This window comes from Puntigrus tetrazona, chromosome 1 (assembly GCF_018831695.1).
Source record: "Puntigrus tetrazona isolate hp1 chromosome 1, ASM1883169v1, whole genome shotgun sequence".
Classification (NCBI taxonomy): domain Eukaryota; kingdom Metazoa; phylum Chordata; class Actinopteri; order Cypriniformes; family Cyprinidae; genus Puntigrus; species Puntigrus tetrazona.
Genome location: NC_056699.1, coordinates 27,426,786 through 27,442,056, shown reverse-complemented (window position 1 = coordinate 27,442,056; position 15,271 = coordinate 27,426,786). Strand labels below are relative to the sequence as shown.

The window sequence follows — 15,271 nt, the reverse complement described above, 5'->3', positions numbered from 1 at the left end:
CTTACAATATTGTTGTGCTCATTTATTTGGCTCTTAGATGAAAATAAAACTCTATTTAGTCATTTATATTAATAATAAAGGAAAATATTCTAACGTGTAAACTATTTCCCAGAGTTGGACACAAGCAACTTAAATTAAAGTGTTTTTTTTGTTTATTAGATTTTACCTAATTTTCTTTTTTCACACTTGTATGTACTTCTACTTCTACCTATTAATTATTCCACCTTTGGTCTGATACGTGACCTTTGAAACGGACTAATATAACACAGCACTGACTCACTCAATGTGTGACGCTGGCATTGTTTTAGAGTTTGAGGAAGAGTAGACACACCTCCCGTGTCGTGGGATCCACAGAGAAATACAGAGCGACTTTGAAAGGCAAAAACAAACACATAATGGCATCGGCACATCAAGGTTAGTCTAAACTAAATATAACTTCATACAGAATGCAGTCATGCAATACTGAAAATGAATACCGTACTGCGCTTTTTGTTTCTGGTGGTTAATGGGGAAGATTATCTTCAGTAGCACTCGCTGACCATTAACCTTAAAGTTTTAAGTTGAGAATGTGAGTGTCTTTTAATGCCTTTTATAAAATATAGCATACAAGTCCAGAGTATTATGTTTACCATACAGTATTATGTCAAGTTGAACGGCCGTGCCTGAACCAAAGGAACGTGACGCAGCTAGTGAAATGACGTCGCTCTCATCGTCTGTATTTACAGAATGTAAACTAACCTGAAAAGCTAAAAATAACAATCTATTAGAAATCTTACAAAAGAAGACAGCTGAGTGCTTTCTTAGGAATTACTAAATGCTGGATTTCTTTAAAAGCATGTAAAATATGTAAAGTTTTCAACACAGAGTTTTTAAAACACGTCCAAGGGTTTTACACACCAGTATTGCGGAGACATTTCTACGCTCTAAAACACAACGCTGAGTGAAACAAAATGCGATTGGTTGTTTGACATGTCTATCACATGGCCTCATGGGTGGGCCTTGGCCAATGAACACTACCGTGTATTCCAGACTGAAACTACTTAAATGTAGACCTTTGATCTGTTTTTCACCTCTGTTCGATATTAGGTTATTAGAGTTATGCTTGAACAGATGACAAACAGAAAATGAAAGTTTTTGTCTTTCTTCGATTGGGATTGGGTGAATTTTTTGGGACATTTTGCTCTGTTTTGACTGGATTAAGGAAATGTAATAAAGTAAATAATTTTTGTTAGTTTTAACTAGTTATTAAGACATGTGCTCATTTAGTTGGCACATTACTTTAAGTTTAGCCATGCCTTTACTGATTCAAGTAAATGCTTTAAATAAAAAAGAGCTCCAGCTAATGGCATGATCTACTTGACTGCAGGTGATTCAAAGGAGCTGAGGATTGTGTTGCTGGGAGTTTCTGGAGCTGGAAAGAGTTCAACGGGAAATGCAATACTGGGCCGAGAGGCGTTTAAAGAGAACAGAACCAGAGAGAGTGAGAAACAGAGAGGAAGAGTAGAAGACAGAAACATCTCCATCATCGACACGCCAGGATTCTTCAACACTGACCTGACTGATGATGAGATGAAGAATGAACTGATGAAGAGTATGTACCTCTGTTATCCTGGTCCTCACTTGTTCCTGCTCGTCATCAACCTGGAGAACTTCAGAGAGGAGCAGAGGAACATTGTGGAGCAAATTCAGGAGACCTTTGCAGAAGAAGCTCTGAGGTTCACAGTAGTGCTGTTTGTTGGACGAGAAAAAATTCCAAACAGAAAATGGAAACTCCTTAGGGATAGCAGGAAGTTTCAGGATCTAGTCAATCACTGCAGAGGACAGTATCATGTAATCAACAGTAAAAGTGACATTATTCCAACCCACATCACAAATCTTCTAAAGACGATCAATGACATCATCGCACAGAATGACGGCCAGCATTACGACATTCACTTTTTCTTAAGAATGCCAATAAAGAGTAGAAAAGAAAAGATAAAACAAGAAAAAAAAAAGGAAGAGAAAATCCATACAGTGCGGGAGGTTATTCACATGCACAGTGTAATAGAAGAAAGCACAATAAATGTGACTGAACAGAAAGATTTTAGTTCTCATGGGACAAATATGGAGAGAACTGGATTTTATGTGGATAGATGGTCTAGAGTTCCACCTGAAATGAAGAATAACGAAGAAGAGGTGGTCAAACAATCAGAAAAAAAAATCTTTAAACAGAAGGAAGAAACGAATACAGTGATAAAACCAAACAAATGCTGGAAAGCAAGTGAAATGAGAAAATGGGATCAGAAGGAGCAGCAGACGGAGACAGAACATCATCAAACCCAAGCAGGTGAGAACGGTTTTATTTTGCTTTGTCGACATATAATGACACACTCCTTGAAACTGTATTATCTTTTTTCTGCTTTAAAACAGTCTCAGTCTCAGAGTCCATACAGAGCAGACACACAAGGATCGTGATGCTGGGGAAAACTGGAGCTGGAAAGAGCGCAACAGGAAACACTTTCCTGGGAAAGAAAGCGTTTAAAGAAGAACTTTCTTCTGAATCTGTGACTATGAAATGCCAACAACATCGGCAGACAGTAGAAGGTCGAATCATCTCAGTGACCGACACTCCAGGACTGTTTGATACGACAATCAATGAAGAACAACTGAAGAAGGAATTAGAGAAGTGTATAGAAATGTCTGTTCCTGGTCCTCATGCGTTTCTGCTGGTCATCAGACTGGATGTGAAATTCACAGTCGAGGAGAAAAACACAGTGAAATGGATCGAGGAGAACTTTGGAGAACAAGCTACACGTTACACCATCATTCTGTTCACCAGAGGAGATCAGTTAGAAATATCCATCGAGGAGTTTCTCTCCAAAAACAAGCAGATTAGAGAGCTAGTTAGACAGTGTAAAGGAGGTTATCATGTTTTTAACAACAAGGATGAAGAAAATCAATCACAGGTCACCGAACTGATAGAGAAGATAGACAGAATGGTGATGGAGAACGGAGGAGAGCATTACACAAATGATATGTACCAGGAAGCTCAGAGGAGAATAGAGGAAGAAGAGATGAGGAGGAGAGAAGAAGAAGAGAGAAGCAGGTTGGAAGAGGAGGAAAGGATAAGGAAAGAGGAAAGATGCAGGCTGTTGAATCATGCTAAAGTCTTAATGGGAACAGGTGTGATAGTGGGCGCAGGAGCAGCGGTCGTAGTTGGTGGAGGGACTCTTAGTCCAGCGGTAATCTCAGGAGCAGCACTTGCTGGATCTGCAGCCGTGGCCTCAGCTGCTAAAGGAGCGACGCTCTCCGAGGCTTTAATGGCAGGAGCTGTAGCCGCTGGAAATGCAGCTCTGAGCTCTGTTACCCGCGGAGCGTCACTGCCTGCGGCTTTAATGGGAGGGAGGAGCGAGGAACCGAGTTTCAGTTAAAGCAATTGTTTTTCCTCGGACTATCATTTCGTAATAATTCTAACGCTACAAACGCAGCTAATGATGAGTAATGAAGTTTGTCTCTGATTATTGTGCTGTGGGATGTGTTTCCTGTACATTTATTTGTTTGCGGCGACCTGCCACAATATCAAAACTGACGATTTTCCAAACGGCTTCGTTGAATAAACAAACCGAGGCGTGCGTGTTTTTATATCACTGTATTTTTGAAGGAAGAAAATGTCATTTTCATTTCATCCTGCATTTTAGGCAGCGTTCGTAAGCTCAGAGCTGCTTTGTCTAAAGCTGTTACGAAAAATTGATTTCTCATGATCAAAGCGCCTCCTGGTGGCAGAGAATGAATTTGCATTTTTTTTTTTAAATCTGTCTGATTTATGCAGCAAACATATTAAGCCTGTTATAAGAAGACATAATCTACTCTAGAAGGACTGTTGATGTCAACCAGAAGTTAAGTTAGGGCCACAAAAGCATTCATGCACAGTGACGTTTGTTTATGTTGTTGTATGTTATACTTACACTTAGAAAAAGTCTATATTAGAGCTATATTTGTGCTCCTAGAGTCTAGCACACATCTTCTGGACTGACTTTACAAAAAAAAAACACACACTATAAAAAATTGTTTCGAAATATTACGAGCAATATTATTAATTAATTCAACTCATTAAAATTAGTTATAATTATTCAAATGATATGCTTACAGTGTACCATTGAAAATGAGTAAAACAGCTTGAAATAATTAAGTAAATAAAAAAAAAAAAGATAAGAATAAATACTATGCTATGTGAGCCAGGCCAGTAGATGGCGATAAAGAAACAACCTGCTAAAACGTAATATTCATGCACATGACATAACCTTTCACAAATTCACATTTTTGTTGTTTACATGGAGATGACACAGGCATCGTGTTCAAAATTCATTCATTCCTGCAGGAGAAGTCTTTACGCTGGACCATTTTGGGTCTGAAGGGACTAAATAGACAACATGATGGGAATCGAGAATTTACCAAATATGATCGTATGGTTCTTTTCCTGGTGAATCACCTGGAAATGTCTCAAATACGCTAGGATCAGAGCATCCATTCTTCACAGAGCATCCTCTGTTGGTAAAAGGCCAGAGGTTTCTAATTTTGAGGATTTTAAGATAAACCTGCCAACGGGATTTGAACCTAAAGAGTTAGATAAAAGTCCAGGGGTATTTTGCACATTGCATTTATATTCTGGCTTCATCTGCTTGCCTGTACAAAATATACATCACGTGACATCAGGTGAAGACTATCAGATTTGTAGGTACACAAGGGTTTGTTGATAGGCAGTGAATGGTATTTATTAACTGAGCAACCTGTTCCTGAATCAACATCTTTGTTGATCTGAAGAACCCGTTTAAGAACCCGGTGCTCGTACAGCAATCAGTCTGATTGTAGGCGTTACTTATGGGCAAGGTTTGGCTTAGGTGTAGCAATATGATAATTTTTCGATTAAAATATGTTGACCTGGGAACATGTGGAATCAGGACGTGCATCTGGATGGAAGCACTGAACAGAACTGAGGTAATTGAAGCTAATTAACGACACACACCTGAACAGAAGGACGTAGTTAACAGAGACCAGGTCACACGTGGGGACTGAAAACACAAAAAAGTCCAGGGGTTCTGGCTTCATCTGCTTGCCTGTACAAAATATGCATCACGTAACATCAGACTGAAGACTAGCAATTTTCTGGTTTCACTGAATGTCCTTCAAACACACCTCCCATTGTTTGCCGTGCAGTTACTTTCACTTTCATGTCACACGATTCCTGTTTACTTGCTCCTACAGTTTAATTTTACATATCCGCATCAGAGCTTATGATAAAAGCTCACTGTGCTGAAATGAAAAGCGTCTCTATTTTAAAAGACTTTTATTGGCAATGTGTGTGATATAAAGACGACCTGATAAACTAGCTGGTGGAATAAATGCATCTGTCTTCAAAATGAGCCAGGCATACAAATGTTTCTCAACTCAAACCCAATGGCTGAATGCACGTGATTTAGCATTTTCCCCATTTCTCTACTCTGCTGCCTTCTTCCAGTTTCTCTTCCCCAGTCTCTTCGAATGCTGAATTCCTGAATATGTGTTTTTAAGTGTGGGGCGGGAACTGCTTTGTTAGCTTGCTCGAGCTAGCTAATTATGTTTCTTAGCGTGCCTTTCGGTGCTAGTGTTGCGCTAAAGCTCGTCATTCTGTAGGACTACGCTGTCATTTAGGCTAAATCTTTCTAGTTGTTACGTTCACGTGTTCTTTTAAAAGCGAGCAACTTTTGACATGATTTAATACAAGCCAGGTAAACAAAGTGACGCACTCGGTTACCTGAACTGAAGAGGACAGCTTCACAAGCAGCAAGGTAACACTTTCAATGTATTTAACATCACTGTGTTATTTAACTACCCTGATTTAATTCAATATAGTTTTGTCATATAATGATAACTGACCTAATCACTGCAGAGAATGTGTTCAGTCTTTATGTGTTATTTTTTTATCTATGCAGAAATACTGCCATCTTCGCGAGATAAGAAGACGAAACAACAGTAATAACAAAAACAGCATGGCATCAGCACAAAGCGGTCAGTAAATTCATGTAAAATAAAAAATTGAGAATAAAGGCTATTTAGATGTTTGATTTTAGTTAATTGAAAGTGTTCATAATTAATTTTATTATTATTATTTATTTATTTAAAACTATTGTTGTACCACAACCTTTTTTAAAATGCACAGACATTAAATTGAAAAGGAACAATTTACACACTGCACCTACAGTAAAACTGTATCGATTGCTTTTAAGCTTTAAGTAAAAGCCTTCAGACTTGTGTTTTATAAAATAATAAAAAAATTTTCCCTTTTCTTCGTAATATTTATGTACAGTAAGTGTGTGCACAGGCACAAAATACAGCTTAAACTGCAACTTTTTGCAGTCGCAGTTGCTTTTACAACTTCTTTAGGCCAATTGGATTGCCAAATTGGTGTCGATAATTCACAGTATATAGTGTTAAATCTTCTGAATATTGAAAAACTTGTGAATACCCAGAACTGCCAATTTTAAAGCTGGTTAAAAACGATCCAAAATCCACATTTGGGAATGTGCATAACCAGCCAGTGCTCAAAAACTATGCTCTTTAACCAGATTCCTTTATTTATATAGTGCTTTATATATACAGTATATACAAGTTCCACAAGGACTTTAAATTAAATTAATGAATCAATCAATCGATAAATAAATAGTAAACGCAATTACAATCTTAACTAATAAGAATGTTAATGTCTGTTTCACAGACTCTGATGAAGAACATGATTCACGTGAGCTGAGGATTGTGTTGCTGGGAGTTTCTGGAGCTGGAAAGAGTTCAACCGGAAATGCAATATTGGGTCGAGAGGCGTTTAAAGAGAACAGAACCAGAGAGAGTGAGAAACAGAGAGGAAGAGTAGAAGACAGAAACATCTCCATCATCGACACGCCAGAATTCTTCGACATTTATCTGACTGATGAAGAGATGAAGAAGCAGATGATGAAGAGTCTGTATCTCGCTCATCCTGGTCCTCATGTGTTCCTGCTCATCATCAACCTGGAGAACTTCAGAGAGGAGCAGAGGAACATCGTGGAGCAAATTCAGGAGAATTTTGGAGAAGAAGCTTTGAGGTTCACCACGGTTTTGTTTATTGGACGAGAAAAGGTCTCCAGAAGAGCACTGAATCAAATCATTGAGAGTGAAGAAACGCAGAAAATGATGGACTACTTTGAGGGAAGATTTCATGTGATAAACAGCAGAAACGAGTGTGATTTCGGCCAGATCGTAAAGCTCCTGAAGAGCATCGATGAAATGAGGAAGAAGAGTGGAGAGCGACACTACAGCAATGAGACCTACCTGAAGAATCTGAGAAAAATAAAGGAGCGGGAGAAAATGAAACAAGCGGAAAACAGAATAAAACAAGAAGAAGCGAGAATGAAACAGGAGCAGGTTTGGAAAAGACACACGGAGATGAAGAAAACACAAGACGACAGTGATACGTGGAAGCAGAAAAGAGGTTTAAATCAGGAGGAAATAAAAATAAGAAGCAAAGAGGAGGGCATAAAAGATGACAATGATAGAAAAACAGAGAACGTGAGTAAGAATAAAACACTAAATACGAGAGAAAACGAAGCTGCTGTTCAGGACAATCTCAGGAAACAGATGGAAAGTCGGAGAGAGAAAGAAAGACAGAGATGGAAACTAGAAAGAGAAAGCACACAAGAAAATCCAGCAAGACCAGGTAATTATTAACTAGATAGTTATTATTATTATTATTTTATTATTGTTTATATATTATCAAACTTTCACAATCAGTGTGCTTGTACCCTTCAAGTGTGAAATCTTGGGTCACAATTATTACAGAAAAATAATTAAAAGTGGTCCACATTTAGAAAAGTTTTGTTTAACGACATAAACCAGTATTTTTTTCCCGAACAGCGTCTGAGGAAAGCCAAGAGAAGAAACAAGAGGACAACAGCGAACAGGCCACAGAAAAAGAAACAGAGTTACATGGTCATCTCCTCAGACTTATGATGGGTCTTGAGTTAAGTGAGATGGCTCTGAGGTTGTCACTAGAAAGAGCAATGCTACACAGAAATCTGACAAGACAAGGTACATTGTGATTTGATTTTCTTGTGGTTCTGTGGCTTTATGTCGCATGAGTCGTGTTTTCTGACTGTCAATAGATGGCCTTATAGACTTCTATATTTATAAAATAAATAAGCATGAGATGTGCAGTAGTCAACATTCAAAGTGGAACAAAACCTTTCATCAAAGTTGTCCTAAAACCAAAACGAAACCCATTCTTGAACTTTTTGATGAACACCGATATTATTTCAGAGTGTGCTTTGCTTTGCCAGATGTGGTCTACTTTGCAAAACACCACGTTATCACTTACTTTAATTCATGCAAAGCTACCAGCAACTAGTCTGCACTAATGGAAAACAAGCTATCGGCAAAGCTGATTATCATGGCCATGCAATAAAATCTCAGTTTTACACAGAGATCACTTTATGTGCACATTTTTCAAATTTGCTGCATTTTATTGTGTAAATAACATATTTCTCTCCATAGGCCTGAGGATTGTGCTGCTGGGGATTGTTGGAGCAGGAAAAAGTTCATCTGGAAACACCATTTTGGGCCGAAATGTGTTTCAGGCGTGCTCAGGGTCAGCCACTGAGAGCTGTGAGAAACAAACAGCAGTGGTTTCTGGGAGAACCGTCTCAGTAATAGACACTCCACCACTGACAGAGTTGTTGTTCTTGTTTCACCAACAGCATGAAATCGAGAAAAGTGTAGAAATGTCTGCTCCTGGTCCTCATGTGTTTCTGCTGGTTATTAACCTGATGGGGTTCTCAGAGGAAAGGATAAACACAGTGAAATGGATCGAGGAGAACCTCGAAACAGAGGCTTTAAATCACACAATCGTACTTTTCTCTCATGCCGACTGGATGAATCTGCTGATGGATGAGCCTTTGATTGAGTATATCAAAAACCACAACGCTCTAAAATCCCTGATTGACAGCTGCGGGGGCAGATATCACTCGTTCGACAATAAGGAAATCCAGAACCGCGTTCAGGTCCTAGAGCTGCTCGTGAAGATTGTCGAAATGCTGGAGAGTAATGGAGAGACACACTACACCAAACCGAACATATTTAAAAGTGTCCTAAAAAAGAGTCAGTCGAATACTAAACAAGACGATGCAGGTGGCTGTGAAATACAGTAAGACCTGTTTAAACCAAGAGCGACAGTCATAACTATAACCGTAGCGTGCAAACTCGATAATTACATTCACATAATATAATAATAAAATAAATAGAATTTTAGTCAGGGTCCTTGGTATGAATGAGCCTCACGAGTGTCTGTCATCTGAATGGAGGTGTTATATTATTTATTTTAATGAACATGATATAATTTTGACATTATGTATATGATTAAAGAAAGATTTAATTCAAATGAGAAACACATTTGATATCACAGGACTGGATGGGACACCTATTTTTTTTTTATTACAAAAAAAGCTATTTGATTTTAATATATTTATTTAGTTGTCTCATGTTATATCGAAATGTATACATTTCATAAATGCTTGATTTTGTACTTTCTTTTACATCAGTCATCTGTTATCATGGATGTCTTGAACTTGATCCTGAACTTGAGCTACTGAAAACACAGGAAGCTTTTTTATTTGGTCTGAAGCAATCAGTTTAATTCATATGTTATGTTTGTAGTTTATATTAGCCCTCTTAATGAAATACTAAACTTGTTGAAAATTATACCATCGTTTGGGTTTCAGTAGTTTGGGAGGAGGAGGAGGGTCATGATGAGTGATGGATCAAACGCAAAAGCATTCCTGGGTTGGTCAGAAATGAATGTAGAGTCATAAAATAGATTGAGTGACGTAACAATGAAAAGGCGAGTCACCGTATAAGTGACTGTAATGAGAACCGGATCTGCCAGAAAACAACAAAAGATCCGCCCAAAAGAAAAATGCCATTCATTCCAGTTAAACATCTGACGGAAAGAAGCACACGGTCGTGTCGAAGATACGTTATTACCTTAACTCTAAAACAGAAACTCCAGATGAACTGAGCTTAATCGTGCCTGTTAACCGAAGGACTCTATCGGCTCTAAAACACTGTCATTGTGATTCTTGTCATCAGGCTTAGACTACTTCGCTGTACAGAACAGCTCGAATAGTTTCATATTTAGGTGCAGTGTGTGATGTTTAGGATCTGTTGACAGAAATGTAACATTCACAACTTTTCAGAGGTGTATAAAGACATAATATACAGATGTGTTTTTTATTACCTTGTAATAAACTATTGCAAATGAGTGACCAATTAAATGACCAATATTGACAATGGAAAAATGTATCCATTTATTTATTATATATATATATATATATATATATATATATATATATATATATATATATATATATATATATATAGCATCATTTGTCTTTTTAACATCATTTTATTTGATAAGCACATATATTTTAGGTCCAGCCTAATAATAATAATAATATGAATAATAATAATACCAGTTAGATGCGGTACAAATTATCCGGTGTTATTGTTAGATCCCGTAGAACTGAAAACAAAGCGTTTTCCAAATGTTTGTGTTCATATTGCTTTGCTGTCCTTCATCCTTCGAGTCCACTTTTAGCTACCACTGCAGCCGCTAGCGCTCCGACGAAGAAAACAAACACTCCTCTCAACCAATTTGATGGGTTTTCCTTGACTTTCTCTCCTTTCTCGATATCTTCCTGATTTTTAGCGAATGTCTCACTGGTGTAGTGCCTCCCTCCGTTTCTCTCCACCACCTCCTCGATCTTCTCCAGCAGCTCAGAGACCTGAGACCGATCCTCCGTGCTCTTATTGTCGAACGAGTGAAGTCTGCCGTCAAAGCTCTCAGTAAAAGCCTGTAGATGTGGAGAGTCTCTGATATACCCATGTAGCGATTCTCCCTTCAGATGATCCGCGTGAGTGAACAGGATGACGGTGCGATGTAAAGCATCTTCTCCGACGTTCTCCTGAATCCACCTCACTGTGTTTTTCTCCTCTTCTGTGAATTTCTCGTCCAGCCGGAGTATCAGCAGAAACACGTGAGGACCAGGAGCCGTCATCTCTACGCACTTCTGCATTTCAGCCCGCAGTCGGTCCCTCATCATCGCTGGATCAAGCAGCCCTGGAGTGTCGATCACCGAGACGTTTCTCCCAGACACATCTGCGTCGTGTTTCTCGCAGGTCTGACAGCTCGAAGCGATTTTGAACGCATCTCTTCCCAGGATGGTGTTTCCTGTTGAGCTCTTTCCAGATCCACTTTTCCCCAGAAGAACAATCTTCAGATCAGATGCTGTGAAGAAAAAAGATCAACATTATGATTTCCATTTAAATATGTTTTATTCCTGTTTTACTCAAACTAAATAATTACCTTTTAACAAACTATTTTCTGGTGTCTCTTTCTTCTCCTGCCTGGTCAAACAGGTTTCATGTTTTTGGTTACTTAGACTTCTTTCTGGAGATCCTTTTTCACTCTCAGTTGTAGTTAGCTGGTCCTTCTGAAGACTTATCTTTTCTTCTCTTAACTGAGGCTCTGCTCTGTTTTCTTCAATGTTCTTTGTTTTCTCTTGACTTGTTATTTGTTCCTCTCGCTTGTTCTCCTCTTTTCCATCTTTTTCCTTCGTCCTCACCTCATCTTGGCCGTTCTTTACAGAGACATCTTTAAAATAATGTTCTCGTCCGTTCTTCCTCACGACTTCGTCAATATTCTCCAACAGGCTTGCGATCTGCTTCCTGTCTCTCTTGTTTTTGTGGATGATCACGTGACATTTCTCTTCACAGAAGCTCAGGAGTTCTCTCGTTTTTCTCTCCAGTCTGAACTCTATCCATTCTCGTTTGGACATCGCCTCTCTTCCCGTGAACAGCACCATGGTGAACCTGAACGCGTCTTTTCCAAAGTGCTCATAGATCCTTTTTACGATCTTCACCACGTCTTCTATGAATCTGTCCAGTCTGATGACGAGCAGGAACACGTGAGGACCGGGATCAGAGAGATACAGACTCTTCATCATCTGCTTCTTCATCTCTTCATCAGTCAGGCGAGTGTTGAAGAATCCTGGCGTGTCGATGATGGAGATGTTTCGGTCTTCTACTCTTCCTCTTTGTATCTCACTCTCTGTGGTCGTGCTTTCTTTAAACGCCTCTCGACCCAGTATTACGTTGCCTATTGAGCTCTTTCCAGCTTCACATCTTCCAATCAGCACCATCCTTAGCTCTTGTACAGCAGGTGGTTCTTCGGACTCTGGGAAATAATATTAAGAAATAAATGTTATAGACACCATAGGTTTGGATCATGATCATAATGTGCTACACAATAAAAACGCGTGTTTTAAAGGGTCATATGATGCAATTTTAAGTTCTTCTTTCTCTTTGCGATACAAGCTGTTTGTGATCGCTAAAGTTGCAATAGTTGCTATTGTAAACGGTGAGAATTGACCATGTTTTCCTAACAGCTGGCATTGAGAGTGACAGATTTTTGATGGTCAAAAAAAAAATTGCTAGATATAGCATGTAGCAATTAGCATACTAACACAAATGCAGACATGGTGTTATGTTTACGAGGCACAATGCAAAGAGACACTTAAAAAGACGATATAAGTTGTTATAATCAGTAGTTATGTCCCCACTGGATGCAGCAAATGCCTCGTTTATGGGATTTATTGTTTTTGCTTTTTGTTTATGCTTTTTGGCCGATCACAATGCGCTGGATAGCCGGCCAATCAGAGCCCGCCTCGCTTCTCCAACAATGAGCTTTGTAAAAATGAATGCATTTCAGAAAATTAAAAACATTAATGTGCGGTATATAGAAAATAATGTATTTTTTTAATCATTAACCGCATAAACACATTGCATTACATAAAATAAACTAAATAATGATCTTTTTAGCAACATCACACAACCCCTGGTAAGTTGTGGGGAGAAACGGTTAAAACGGTCTCTCTCTGTAGAATACATGTACTTCCAACAAACTGAACATCAATAGCAACAGGCTTCTAACAGTGGGTGTTCTCTTAAAGAGACAGTGTCTCTTTAACACATAATCCACAAACATTACCTGAGGAATTAAGTTATACAATAAAGACAAGAAAGTGTGATTGTGTGTAAGAAAATATGACATTGGTGCATTACGGTAGACTGCATGTACAGTAATGTCAGATGACAAAAAGACTAGTCATGTTTTTGATTGAACATATAGGCTATCTTTTTTTTTCTTTTGTGATTTTATCACAATCAAGTAAGCCTAAGATCGCACATCTACAAAGACACTGATTGAATCTGAAACATATTATCTACAACAACAGATCACAAACGTGATAACCTGGCAGCAAGACGTAAGAGTCTACTATTTTATCTACTAACTAAACATTTGTATAAATTTTGATCACACTTTTTTGTTTATGTGATCAGTATTCAAAAATCATACATTTTAGCAGTGTGTAAAACACATGATGTTCATTGAGATCAACTAAACACATCAGATCTAGTTTTAACATGCTCTACAGAGGCTATCATATCAATTTGATATAATTACAAGTACATGTACAAGTACATAACTACATTTGAATTCAAACATACCTGTGTGTTCTGGATTCATTTTTTCTGATGATTTGGCCGACAGATATGAGTTTGACAGCGATGGCTGAGTATCTCAGTGTGAATCGAGCGAGAGACGGAAGGTATTTGAGCTGAGTGAAACTCCCTCTATTGTGATCAGCTAATGGTAATAAAGTGACTAACACTGCGGCATGGGAGCGAATGGCTTTCTGACACACTTCTTTTTTTCTTTTTCTTTTTAATGAGCAGCAGTCGTTTTAGCACAGAGCGAAATAAAACACAAAGCTGCTGAATACCAGACGTCACTGATTTATTTTTATTTTTCTGGAAGTTTCAGCGCCCCACCCTTCAGCAGACGTTAAACCTGTTGAACCGACACGCCGCGTGAGTCCTTGATGTCAGTGGGAGTTTACTGACATTGCAAAATGCACTGAAAAATAAAATCTAAGTTGTGAACAAAATCTACTTTAAAAAAAAAATGCATGCATGCCTTTTTTGAGTAGAAGATATTATATTACATCTTATATTATATTACATATTGACTATTATTAAAATAATGCAAAGACATATGAAAGTATAGTGTAGGGGTGTAACGGGGGAGTGATGGGTACTCGGTTATGATATTTGGATCATGTGTCACTTAAGGGCTGGTTATAAATACATTGCATAAGAAAGATTGGTGGGGTCTTTAAGTTATATCACAAGGGAGACACAAGTGCAATAAAATACGTTTTATTAACAAAAGTAATCAAATGAGTGCTAAATGAGTGCATATGATGTTGGATATTGCTACGTTATCTGGAAAGATAAACTGTTGCTACTCTGAAAGAAATAAGGTGATTATTTCTTATTATGCATCTAACAAATAACAAATAAAAGGATCTGTTATCAACTGCAGTCAGCCAAACTATATCTAATGTAAAATTTAAAAAAAATCACATAATGACAATTCACAACAACTAGAAGAGGTCTGGGAAAGTGATAGTTACGTTCTCTGGGTCGAGTGAGCAGTCCGGTGACGGTCACTTCATCCACGGGTTGTGCTGATAACAATGCGATTGGGACAGGAGCGGGAATCAGTTTCACCAGCCTTGAACATGAAGCACTAGAGGACGCTGATCTCCTGGAGCACCAAAGGGTCCTTAAATGTGGAGCACGCAGACGAGGCCCTGGAGTCGGCGTAGAAGGTCCTTGCCTGGAACACGCAAGCAAAAGTACCTCATAGTGAAGGTTTGAATGAAGTCTGAACGTAGATGATCTCTTTCACAGACTGGAGGCCCAGAACGTGGTCACATCTTTGGAGACTCAAGACTGGTATTGGATACATGTGTACCCTGATACGTTACCCACCCATTTATTTGTTGTTAGTTATTTCCTTTTTTTAATGAAACACTTTTTATTACACTTGCGTTGTGTTGATAATACTGTAGCTCTGGATGTTTCACGAATCCTTCAGGTTCCTCCAATTTATGTAACTCATTATTCACCTTCTATTCTACCTTGCTGTGAGACACACGCATTTTCCCCGGCATCCCTTGGAAACAGCAACAAACGTGCCACATTGACATAGCGACATTGAACGTGGGTGCTCAATATATCAGGATCCAGCAACAAGAACGTCTGAAACCACCATTTCCGTGATTGAAAGGCTTTCTGACACACTTTTATGTGCAGACATGTTGTT

General features: G+C 38.5%; 3 protein-coding genes across 4 annotated transcripts; 2 read left to right on the top strand and 1 right to left on the bottom strand.

Annotated features, from left to right (window-relative positions):
- The first annotated feature begins 294 nt into the window (after positions 1-294).
- LOC122344130 lies at positions 295-3,621 on the top strand. 2 transcript variants are annotated; one of them, XM_043238102.1, is made up of 3 exons: positions 295-414; positions 1,367-2,326; positions 2,410-3,621. In XM_043238102.1, the coding sequence occupies exons 1-3, from the start codon at positions 396-398 to the stop codon at positions 3,408-3,410; spliced, it is 1,980 nt and encodes a 659-aa protein (XP_043094037.1). In that variant the 5' UTR covers positions 295-395; the 3' UTR covers positions 3,411-3,621. The 2 variants fall into 2 exon arrangements, with proteins under 2 accessions (XP_043094037.1, XP_043094036.1); XM_043238101.1 differs by lacking the exon at positions 295-414 and adding an exon at positions 1,057-1,206.
- A 156-nt stretch (positions 3,622-3,777) lies between these two features.
- Positions 3,778-10,327, top strand: LOC122344204 (GTPase IMAP family member 8-like). The gene is made up of 5 exons (XM_043238106.1): positions 3,778-5,804; positions 5,949-6,024; positions 6,731-7,705; positions 7,903-8,076; positions 8,539-10,327. Exons 2-5 carry the CDS (start codon positions 6,006-6,008, stop codon positions 9,189-9,191), a joined length of 1,821 nt encoding a protein of 606 aa, XP_043094041.1. The 5' UTR covers positions 3,778-5,804; positions 5,949-6,005; the 3' UTR covers positions 9,192-10,327.
- A 93-nt stretch (positions 10,328-10,420) lies between these two features.
- Positions 10,421-13,901, bottom strand: LOC122344237 (GTPase IMAP family member 4-like). Its single transcript, XM_043238108.1, has 3 exons — positions 13,609-13,901; positions 11,405-12,274; positions 10,421-11,326 (listed from the first exon to the last, which is right to left on the bottom strand). Exons 1-3 carry the CDS (start codon positions 13,625-13,627, stop codon positions 10,614-10,616), a joined length of 1,602 nt encoding a protein of 533 aa, XP_043094043.1. The 5' UTR covers positions 13,628-13,901; the 3' UTR covers positions 10,421-10,613.
- Positions 13,902-15,271: the final 1,370 nt, after the last annotated feature.